The sequence below is a fragment of the Dermacentor andersoni genome, chromosome 1, assembly GCF_023375885.2.
Source record: "Dermacentor andersoni chromosome 1, qqDerAnde1_hic_scaffold, whole genome shotgun sequence".
Classification (NCBI taxonomy): domain Eukaryota; kingdom Metazoa; phylum Arthropoda; class Arachnida; order Ixodida; family Ixodidae; genus Dermacentor; species Dermacentor andersoni.
This window is the reverse complement of record NC_092814.1, coordinates 31859688-31872190: the sequence shown is the minus strand read 5'-3', so window position 1 is coordinate 31872190 and position 12503 is coordinate 31859688. Positions and strand designations below refer to the sequence as shown.

General features: G+C 42.6%; 1 protein-coding gene across 3 annotated transcripts in view; it reads right to left on the bottom strand.

Annotated features, from left to right (window-relative positions):
- LOC126543828 (armadillo-like helical domain-containing protein 3) overlaps positions 1–12503 on the bottom strand; it is a 71650-nt gene that overhangs the window by 23784 nt on the left and 35363 nt on the right. For all 3 annotated transcript variants that reach the window (XM_055061295.1, XM_050190949.2, XM_055061296.1), the window contains exons 18-20: positions 8439–8504; positions 6610–6740; positions 5060–5148 (exon numbers count right to left, since the gene is read on the bottom strand). In XM_055061295.1, the coding sequence (XP_054917270.1) occupies positions 5060–5148; positions 6610–6740; positions 8439–8504 (286 nt within the window). The remainder of the gene's footprint in view (positions 1–5059; positions 5149–6609; positions 6741–8438; positions 8505–12503) is intronic.

The window sequence follows — 12503 nt, the reverse complement described above, 5'->3', positions numbered from 1 at the left end:
GGAACATACAGCAAAATAGTATTCATTCTCTAGGCACCTGTCGTGGTTGCTTAGTGGCTATGGTGTTGGGCTGCTAAGCACGAAGTCGCAAGATCGGATCCCAGCCACGGCGGCCACATTTCGATGGGGGCAAAATGCGAAAACACCAATGTACTTAGATTTAAGTGAACGTTAAAGAACCCCAGGTGGTCCAAATTATTCTGGAACCCCCAATATGATGTGCCTCATAATCAAATCATGGTTTTGGCACGGTATGATTATGAGGCATAACCCATAATTTAATTTTTTTTATTTATTCATTTTCTCAGCATAGGCTGTCCATGCCATTAGAAATAATGGTAAGTTCGCTACCTCCTTCTCTTTAAGAAATATAATAAACTTTGTACTGTGTACATACTTAAATATGTTGTGTTTGTGCATGGTGTTCACAGTGAAATTTTTTTTTTTTAATGTTGAAGTGAGGTAGCCGCCGCTGGTGCTTCTAATGCGCTTGTCCTCCTATTATTTATAGAAATAAAGTGAAAGTATGAATTAAAAGCGATGCATGTCCGCACCAATAATGATGCAGTAAGCTTTTAGCCACAATAAAATTTTAAGTGAAAAGCCGCCCCCGTAGTCAGCACCTATGTAAACTTGTATGGCAGCCTATCGTTCCCGACCCTGTTCATAGACGCACATCCGGTCTTTTCTTTCTTTTTCTTTATTTTTTTTTAGCTTTCAACAGCCCATCACAAGATTAGCTATGGTATTACACAACGGGCATGAAGGGATCATGGCTGGTTGCATGCATTTGCGCGGATGTCGGATGAAGAGGAGGAGGAGGGGGAGCTTCGCACGAACTTACCGTGATCCTGCAGAATCCAAAATATATTACAGGTGGCAAAACTTTCTATGCAATAAATAAAGAATTGCCGCAAGACAGAGGCCCACTATTAAACTGAAAACCTCATTGATATTCACTACAAAGGAATGTTACTAACTTATTAGTTTCAGAAGGAAAAACAGCACTTGATTCTATTCAACAGCAATTGACAAAAAAATCTTTTCTAGACCTTCATATATGGGGGCAACTCACAAAGTATTTGCCCCTATTTTTTTTTTATTTAGCCACATTACGGCTGTAAATGCAAAGCCAACATATCCATTCTCAGCGGTGGACCGTTCTTGGACCAGCCCAGCCTTGTCTGCTGGTAGCTCTGCGGCACGACACTGCTGTCAGTTGTTAACGGCAGTTGTGCTTCACACGTCTATGGTGTACGAGCAGCAAAGTGTGGCAATCAGATCTGCTGACAAGCTCTGGTCATTTCACCGGGAGTGTCTGGACCACCCGCCATACAGTCCAGACCTCGCCCCTAGAGGTTTCCATGTTTCCAGTTTGCTGAAGAAGTTCCCGGCAGGACAGCAATTCACGTGCAACGATGAAGACAAGACAGCAGTCCGAGGGTGGCTCCCCACAGTGAGCCGGACGAATTCTACCACAGGGGCATATCAAATTTAGTGCTGCGATGGGATAAATGTCTGAACCGGTGTGGGGAATGTGTGGGAAAATATTGTAAGGTACGTAGAATAGTATATGTATACTTGTACTGCATGCACCTTATTTTGGCTAATAAAAAATAGGCGCAAAGACTTTCTGATTCGCCCTCATACATATTATAACTGAGCTGTAATCGGTGCTAGCATACTAATTTTGTGTTCCCTTTAATAAGAGTAGACCTTACTGTATATTTTGATTTTGATGTACCTATGTTATAGATAGCTTGGTACATTTGTTATGCAATGCTAGGAAACTGCCGAGCATGTGCGGCAAAGTATGTTTTCTTGCCCAAAATTTGTAAGCTTTGAATTTTGTGAAAGCTTTTTTGATATTCGATATTCAATTCCATATTCGGTTTTTCTTTTTCTTTTTCTTGATTCGATTCAATAATCAATTCGAAATCTATTATTTGGCGTTCGCACAGCCCTAGTATTTACTGAAAAATCAATCAATTATATTTGTGTGTGTACGTTGCTGACTAAAGGGGTGGCGAGACTTGCCAAACAGTGCTATGACACTACTTTCCTCTTGCCCCCTTCAGTTTTTGTACAAAGTGGAAATGAATTGAAATTGAATTTAAGCTAGTAAACTTACTTTTCATATGTCCAAAATTTTCATTATGCCCAAATATATAGTAGTACTGAAACAATAGAGCCTGCATGGGGAAAAGGGTATGCTAGTTTGGCATATTCTTGCTGCTTAAGACAACTAGTAACTCAGTCAGAAATTTCTGCAACCTCTGTTGTGAGAGATGTACTCTCTGCTAGAGGTGGCATCACTGCTGTACAGTACTTGATTTGCTATTTCATTCAAACGATGTTAACCCTTTGAGGGTCGATTTTTTTCGCCATATGCGACTGCCCAGGGTCGATTTCTTCTTTTTTTTTTTCAGATTTCAATTCTTCTTAGGGACTTATTTCGAAAAAAATTTACCATCATTTTTTAAGGTGACCGTAAAGTGAGAAAAAAATGTTTTGCGTTGGTATATATGTACTCTTCATTCATGAATAACAACAAAGAAGGAAATCAACTTATAAGAATTAAAAATTTGACGCATTATTATACACATGTTCAAGGCTTTGAAAATGCGCACACGAGAATATTTCGCAAGACTCACCTGTTCCTGCTCTTACACTAATATGTACATCCATAGCATAATCGAACTGCGTAGGTGAGCGCACTCAAGAAAAATGTGTGGTTGTGTGCCCGTCAAAAAAGCAAAGCCTGTGACAAGCTTCTGCTATTCGTCATCTTATCGCTAACCAGAGGCAATTAAGTTCTCGCGAGTGTCCAAAAAAAAAAAGAAGCAACCGAAACGCATGCACGGCGGCATCCTTCCTATGCGCACCTTTGTGAGCACTAAACGAGCGAGAAACAAGTGGTAGCCCTTTGAGCGATTAGTAACGAGGTAGCCATCAGTTTTGCAAGCGTAAAAAGCCGAAACCACCCGCGGAACAAAACCCAACCCGCCGCCCGCCTGCGCGCGCGTACCAATGCATGAGTGGTAGTATATAGACGCACGGGAGCAAACCAGCTCTAAAACAAACCATGCAACGAAAACCGAGAGAGGGAGGTGCGCGAAAAAAGTTCCCTGTATTCCCACATAGTGGAAGCACATGATAGAAAAGAAAAGGTTAGGAAATTGGCATGCTTTTTAAACGTACAGACGGCGCCGTAAATATACGGCATCAACTACTTTTGGACTTGTTCGCGCCGTCGTATATTTACATCATTGACCCTCAACGGGTTAATGCTTGCACCATGTTTGCATCTACAAATCTGGCAGTTTGGGTCAGCTGAGACTCGAGGATTTCAATAGTGAAATAAAATATCCTTTCGCTGCTTTATGTGACTCATATTCGGTGTAAGCAATCTTTGTTCACAGAGAAAATAAGTGGTATAGCACCCTGAAACAATTAAAATCCAACTCCGGTGAAACCATCTTGAGAATTTCAAAGAAAATCAATATTTTTGTTTACAGTAACATGCTATTCAACCGACACAAACTTTCAATCTACAAATATGTCAGAAATTGTGTACTTTTCTAACTTTGTACAAACAATCTACAATTATGGTATAACCCCGTTGATGCATTCCCATAACGTGTGTTATCCCGGCGCCAACGTTCACAATCGAGAGCACAAAAAATGACCCAATAGAGTTACGCCCATTTTTTACCGGTACATACGTTCCCGGAAAACACAACTTTTCGGCACCAACGTTCAGTACGTCGCTAAACTGCGATCGTACGATACATTTTCGGGCCGCTAGATCCCATGTAAACAAGAAAATGCGCGAGGCGCGCGCGATGAAAAACAGTATATAGCTGCCCGCCACGGCAGCTTCACCGCAATACTCGCCGCCCGCCCATCCCACATGAAAATGCCGGCGCGCGCTCAGTTTCTGGTTTCGGTACCAGCAAATCCCTAGGGTCTCGCACGCGGCATTCACGGCTACCGCCGCCAATCCTATTGCGATAAGAGTCTTCGTCTATCTGTTTCAGAGCGTGGTGCCGTCGGAAGGGTAGCGTACGCTTTTAATAGGCGATAACCGAAACGCACCGCTATTCCCTGCTGCAGACTGCGATCGTACAGGTTTTCCGGCCGCTAGATCCCATGTGAACAAGAAAAAACGCGAGGCGCGCGTGGTCGAGAACAGTATATAGCCTTCCGTCTCGCGTGAAAACAACGGCGTGCACTCAGTTTCGTATTTCGGTACCAGCAAATCTCCGCCCGGGTCGTCACACGCCGCATTCACAGCTATCGCCGCCAAACCTATCGCGATAAGCATCTTCAGCTATCTGTTTTACAGCGCGTGGTGCGTAGTGCCATTGGTAGCGCACTGCAAGCTTTTATTTAGGCGATAATCCAAACGCGCCGCCGTTCCCTGCCGCAGGCAGCGCGAAGGTATTACGTTTAGCTTCGGCGGCATCCTGTGTCACCCGCCAGCTCGATTTCGTTTCGGTTTCCCGTCGCTCTCTTAAAACACCACACAATAGTAAAACAACAAAACGCGTCTCGGGCTGCTGAAGCACCACCAACTTGACACGCGTCGGTGTCTGGTGCCGCAACGATCTGTGCGCGACGCTTTGTATTACGTATATGTCAACAACAGTCGAGTCTGTCAAATTTTTTTCGTTACTTCGGATCGTACGTTTTCCCGGTTAGTATGTTTTTTCTCGCAGTTTTTCACAAAACTTATGAACGAGGTTCTATTGTATTCCCAATAGCACCATTTCAATATTTTACATGTTACTTATACACTATTTAAATTTAACAATTAATAATGACACGTGTACTTACACGTGTAAATAAGAGTGAAGAAGCCCGTACTAGATCTACTAGAATTACAGGCATACCGAACACCACTATGAAACAACAGTACCATAATCAAAATGCCTCCTTCCAAAGGAAGTGACAGCGCTTGTAAAGCTAACCTATTTAATGCAAGGCTGACAGCTGTTGTTATTAAAACTTGAGCGAAAAGCACACCATAGTGCGGTCAGAGCTCAAAGCAACTTACATGTCCACAACTCCTTCCAGCTGTACTGAAGCCGCACTCGACACTTCTTCTGGTAGCAAAGTAGCCGGTGAATTATACCTAAGCACCGCCTGCATAAAAACAATAATTTTTAACAGAAACCGAATGTATTTATACAAATCATAAGCTGGTAAGTTAGTCTGCAATTATTCGAGTCCGTTGTTATTCATACCCTGCTTCTCAACAAGATATGATGATATGGTAACTTCATTCATGTTGCCTTGAATTCACATGTGCAAATACTTGTGATACCAAACAAACATCCTAAAACCCTCTGACTTTTGGCAAAAAGCTCTCACAGACAAAACTGTGCATGGAATATGTGCCCCTCTAACGTGGTGAAGAAATAGTGCAAACACGAAACAACAGCTACGACACAGCACTAACATTTATTGCGGTGACCGCAATCTATACATAAGCCAAAACACAATAAAATGTGGCTAAAGAGTAGGAAAACAAACCAATACCACCCATGAGAACATGTCATCTGCTGTTAATCCTTCAGATAGGAAAACTCTTTTTTCGAAACAAATGACTGACGGCACGTTTATAAATGATGACCTCTTCCTGGTAAGTTTCTCCGCTATGTTAAGTCACCAACTAGATTTCACTAACTTATCAAATGACCAACTTTGCAATACTTTTTTGACCACTTCCGCAAGCCTCATGCTTCAGCTTTCACAATGACACATAGTTTTTGAGGGAACACATTCACATCCAAACGCAGGTTCTTGTGCTTCTCTCTTATTTGAGTGTGCGTATAATAAAAGCACACTGACTTACGTTTTTTAATGTCTGCATTTCCACTGCCTAATTCAGTGTAGTATGTTGTTCCCAATTCACTGCTCCCATGATATCATGGAAGCAGATTACACCTGGCAGGGATTCAGCAACGCCACAAGAAAGTACTACATGCAATAAAGTGAATGTGTTGGCTAGTTTTTAAGCATCTTGAATTAGGAAACATTGCAAAAGACTAGGACACAAAAGAGGCACAAGGCAACCACACATAGTACTGTTCTTTTTTTGCTTTAATTAATTACTACATGCAATATCTAGAGTGATACTGTAGGCTCGCTATTGCACCTTTTTACAGCACAACTTCTTAACACGGACAGGCAAAAGAACACAGGACAAGTACTGCATTCAGCACTTGTCCCATGTCCTTTCACCTGTCCATGTTTAGAAGTTGTGTAAAAAGAGGGAGCGGTACCAACTCGCTCAATTTAAAATCCGATTAGGTTCCCTGTTGCATGCAGGAAAGTAACTTTTAGGACCAGGAGCTCACGAAACCATTTTCTACAAGCTGGGAGTGCTTATGTACTATGTTTAAGATGTGCTGCAGTGCCCTTTAACAGTAATATTGAACACACATACAGAACACAAGTTTTCCCTTTTCCAAAATCTTTGATTTACTACCTCCATTGTACAACACTGGAGGAATACACAATGGCAGCAGTTACCCGACTAGTTATAACAATCACACACAATGCTGCAGGTGTACCCCATAAGAGGAGTTTAAAAAAACCTACTGGTAGAGGTCAATCAGCAGGTTCTTTTTCATATGGCTGAAGATAAACTCCACCATGAGGTCCAAGAGTGCACAGGCTAGGGGACGAGAATGAACATCTCGCAGAGGTGTCACCTTACGATGACGCATGGGCTGTCAACCAAGAGAGGATGCAGTTTAGATAGAAATTATCTGTTTGTGCTGGTGTCTCTAAGACACAAGCCACATTTCACACTACATTGATGTTTTCAGATTTCTTTAAATGCTGTCAGCAGTGCAACTATTGTATGGTGCATCAGTGCATACATGTGTTTGTTTATGTTAGCAAAGGCACAAATTAGAGGAGACCCCCTCACAGACTTTACAATGTTCCAAGACATTGTTTTAAACCCCATGACAGCTGCCCTAGTGTTTTTGCTCATAGTCTGTCTGCAAGCACAGTCACAGCTCAAAGTGCAGCAGTGCTGAACAAAACGCCTCCTACTGTGATTGCGAACATCAATATTATAGCACAGAAAATACTGTTATGCATGCAGCATACATTTACATGAAGGTGATGTGTGCTGACAAAAGTTCCCAGGGCACCTGCAATATGTGGCATCCCCCCTCCTAACTGGCAACTGCTCAATGAATATATCGATATAAAAGTAAGACACAGTAGGGATGAAAGTAGCTTATTTTGTGCACACACGCCTTCGCAGAAATTCAGCATGGAAGGACGCAAGGGGACGATATTTGTGGTTTCCTGCCAGCAAAACTGCCTTCCACAATCAGTCTTAGTAATCATCAAATCTGTCACGACATCTGTCAATAACATATTCCACATATTTCGATATCTGTCAACAAGTTTTCACCATAGCGAACACCTTTCTTGCTGAAATGTTGGCTACATGGACAAGAAGAACAGTCACTATGAAGTATGGTAGTTGCAAGCCACACATTGGTCAATATGCTTGTAGCATGCCTACGCCTGTGAGGGGAGATTCGGCTCCGAGTCTCACCAGGCCTGAATGCGGAACAAATATTTGTACTAACAAGGTTGTGTCAGGACTCCCTAAATTTTTTTAAAATGTAGGACAGTCCCAAAAATTCTGATATAGTTAGCAACCTTAACTTTATAAGCAAGCATATGAAGGCTGCACTTGAAGGAAATTCTGGAGATTCAAGACAATCTTTTACTGGTCGCTGTCACACTATCCCTAAGAGCTTGATCCGTAGAGGGCCGAGCAACTCTGAAACAAGTCTGCAATTTCATGGGATAAAAGGTGCTAAAGGCAGTTCCACCACATATATGTGCTAAGGTATAGAACACTTTATAGGGGGCACAAGACCACTAGTAGTTCAATTAATGTGCTGGCATATGGAATATGACGTAAAGTTAAGGTTACAACACTTCTACACTTTTGCAAGTGGTTTCCAATAAAGTATTTGCACTGTTTAATACATGCAATAATTCAAAATGCCCAGGCCAAATATAAACAAGCTTGGCAGTAGTTAGTATAGTTTCTAGCCCTTGTGGAACAGATCCACCATGTGTAAATTCCAGATGTGAATCCACAACGAATACAAAATTCCCTACATTTGTTGTTTCTCACAACACTATTGATACATTTTGATAACATGTTTTAAAACAACATCTGAAGGCATACAGATAATTACTTGTGCCATTCATTCATAATGACAGCATTAAAGAATGAGGCAGTGATCTGTGCAACATTTATTTGCAAATAAGCACGAGCAAAATATGTATGGTCCCAAGTTTTTTTTTTTTTTTTCATCCATGCTCAGCGAACAGTACGGCTGCAAACTGTTTCACCAGAGGTACAATTTAAAAAATACATCTAGGCATACCATTCTATGCAGCTGAACCTTGAAGACCATGTTGACATCATGCATCATGGAATTGGCATACTGATCCTAAAAGAAAAACACATCAAAGAATAAAAGAAATGGACAGAACATGCTTGATAACAAAAGTTGCAGTTTCGTCTGAAAAGTAAAGCATCGATTGCGATAGCAAATTATTAGACAGCTATACAAAGTAAGGATAATAGTTTTATCGGCCGTACAAACTCGTAAATATTCACTTACTAACTAAATTAACAAGCACGGTGTCATGCATGCATAAGCAAACATGCACATATCTCACTCGATGACCGTGGACATTCACTGTCAAAATGCTGGCGTGAGAAAGCACAGGGCAGTAGCACGCGAATTGACCTTCAGGCTGCCTCTCGCTTCAATGGACGCAATCAAAATGCACCCTTAGCTATCACCACTCGGACCACTTCAATCCCATCACAGATCGCTTTCAAGATAGGGCCCGCCTAGCTGCACCATACGCAGACGCCGCCAGAGTAGACCCGCTCCCCACTTGGTACCTTGAGCGCAATGTCAGACAGCGCGCTTCCTCGGCCCATTCCTCCTTCGCACGCACAGGATCAAGCCGCCATTGTCAGCTCACGTTCACATATTTTCACTCACACATACAGTATACGGTGTGTGGCCACAATGTTATCGCACTTGGACTATATACGGAACCTCACGGCATCGCTGACGGTGCAAATGTGCCTGGAATGTCCTCATAATTGCTATCGCAATAAAAGCAGAAGATATGCTACGCCTCTCAGTAGAAGAATGACCCATTATAATGAGAAATGCAGATTACAGTAAAAGGGACCCAGCAACAACTTTTGGGGAATATTATCTTCTCTTAAAGCTGCCATTTTTGGAAAGTATTAGCAAATACAACGAAAATTGTGCACAAGAATGCAAGTTGTCCAAAATGCAACCTAATAACATGCTTTCAACTCAAATATCATGGGCTTCCACTCTCGCATTTTCTCTCCTGGTGGAACCTGTGGTCTCCTCGCTACGCTCACAGCACGCACGCTCTGATATCGTGCGCCGGATGACCACCGCGGGTTTGAGCACTCCGAGCCGCCATGTATACAGGGCGCCACATCCACACCTGCTCTGGCCCGCTCCGTGTGCCAATGCGCCACTGCGCACGTGCACGCCTCACTAGCCCCGTCTAGGGGAAAGTGAGACCGCATGCGGAGCAAGGGAGACCCTAGGCTAAGCACTCGGGAAGGAAGAAATACCATTTATTAAGCTGGGATTCGATACAAACACCAGTTTTATCAACACGTCCAAATCTAAATCTAATTGCAACACAATACACAGCCAAATGGTTGCAGGTGACCGCTAGCGGCACACCGTGACAGAGAGAACAAAGAACAAAGAACCAAGCAGTAAGAGGCTGCCTATTCTTCGGTCAACGCCTGCCATCATGCGCCCCACAGCAGAGAAAATGGAAATAGAAAGAAATGATAGACGAACAGACAGGGGCACGATCGGAAGACACTGTCTCAGGTCATCGAGACGATGGAAGAGTGCGCGCGCCCGCCAAGGCCGGGGCCCCGCCGAGCCAAAGTAACTATCGGCCAGCCGCGGACAAAGGGGGCCGCCGTCGGCAGAGAGGAACACGTACGCACCTTCAGATGCCCTGATGTGGTCTCTCCGGGCCCCGTCCTGCGTGCGCATACCAGGAGCACACGCAGGCAGGGCCCGAATCCCGCCAAAATGTCGGCCAATGGGTGAAGCCCGTTGACCTTCCCGTGGGCGGAATGACAGCAAAGTGACAGCGTTTTGTGACCAGCTGCCACCCCGTCCAGGCAAGGAGGAGAGGGACACGGAGCCCCCAGAAATGCAATGCAACGGCTCCACACAACCACCGCGAGAGCCCGAAACCCCACAAACTTTGCCATGGAGAAAATAATAGCATCATATTGCATATGTATAGAGGAAGATAGTGTGCTGACAGCAGACTTGCAAGCATGAGCATGCGCCACTCAGAGGTGCATGAACTGAATTGAGACACCACCTATCTTTTTTGGCAATCTCTGTGTAACATTGAAAGCAGGTAAATAGTTGCAAATGGCATTAAAGCAATTTGCAGGAGTGAAGCTAGAGTGCAAGTGTAAGTCAGCGAAGAGTACATCATTACTCGTACGTGACAAATTACGTGTAATGAATTACTCATAATTTATTATATCTCTTGGTAGTTTTGTAATTAAACAATTACATTATTTACTCTGTAAAGCTTACTGTAATTCAATTACCTTTTGAGTAACAATAACATGTAATTGGTTACTTTTTGGTAAGACAAGCCATAACAGGTGACACAATTTTGAAAACCTGAATTTGGTGGGCCCGATAGCGGCTTGATAGCGAAGGCCATTAGGATATTAATGCCAAGATATCACCGAGGATGATTTCTGCAGCTTTTAATTAGCACAACCAAGAGGTCCTTCTTCAAGTCCCAGCAACAATGAAGTGCTGTGCATCAAAGAGGAACCAGATACTCAGTATTGACAATCTTGTGTGCAAGACATCCGCACATTACAACACAGCCCTGCCTCTGAGACTGCCCATCGAGCCAATTGTCAGTATCGCTGCTGATGTATTCACAACGAAAACTAGATAAGATGACCAATGACATTTTTAAAAAGCAATTGTTTGTAAATATATGTAATGTAGAAGGGCTGCAGAGGACGTACTAATTATGCCAGGCCAGCTCGTCCTGTTTATGGCATCTGTACTTTATAAAAGTTTGGAGGAAAGTAATGTAAAATTAATCAATTACTTTTGAGTAATTCCTCAGTTACCTTTGTGGGACAGTAATTGGTAACTGTAATCAATTATATATATTAAAGAAGTAATTGTAATTGTAATCGGTTACTTTTTTTTTGTAACATGTACAAGACTGCATACAGCATGCATACAGTAGCAAATTCTGATTCTTCACTGGAATTATCTGAATGTCCAAAGAGTAGGTGTCAGCTGGAACTGCTATGAGTTCAGCAAAGCTGCCTCTGCTCACTCACCAGACAGGCCCACATGAGAGCAGACATAAAATACACCTGTTTGCCCACTGGTTGTCATGCCACAGATGATGTCACACCAACTTATTTCTTATGAAACAGTTTGTCACTAAGTATAACATATTTCTGTTCACAAAATGGAGCTACATACAGCCTTTTATAATGCAAGGCAGCACTACCAAGTACAAGAAATCGCACCAACATATAAGTACTAGTTTGGATTGATACTGCAAAGCTGGGTTCCTTGCCTTCTTCACGAGAAAATTGCTCATTTCACCTCCCAAAGTTGAGAGTGCAGTTTGCACACAAGTGTGACCAGTACACAAGTCTATGCAGTATTTTTAGCAATCAAGCAAATTAGTGAGTGGAACATTGCTGATACATTCCCAATTTATATGCCCATTGGGTTTATGCATGTTTTTTTTTTTTAACAATTAACCCCTTCCGTGCCATACTACTCTCCAGAATTCTTACCAAAGAATGGCCAATTTATTTTTAAAGACCTCAAATGCCAACATGTTTTACTTCCTCAGAAAGCATACATTTGCTTCTGCTTGATCTGTCTCTATCTATTAAAACTATGACTAAGCAATGAGACAAAACTAGGCACTTCCATGGCATTGCTAGAAAATGCAACATATTGTTGACGAGCTGAACTCTTTCTTGGATGTTTTTGCCAGAAACAAGTGGACGACCCCAGCTCATCCAAGGCACGGACGGGGTTTATACGTTCCTGGGTAACATGATTTCCGAAAAAATATGCTCGCCATTTTACCGGTTTTTAGTAAAATTTTGCATCCCGATAGACAAAAAACACCTTAACATACGAACATACCAAGTCTCGACAGTTGTAGCACAGCATGGCAAAGCAGGCATGGCAAAGTTTCAGGATACTGCGAAAGCCTTTCTCAAAGATGAACTTCAAATGACCAGCAAATAAACAATGCACAGTGATTCATCTAGGCAGTCCTTTCGACTACTCAAGTGCAGCACATACCACATAAATGTCACAACAGAGATAAGTAATATG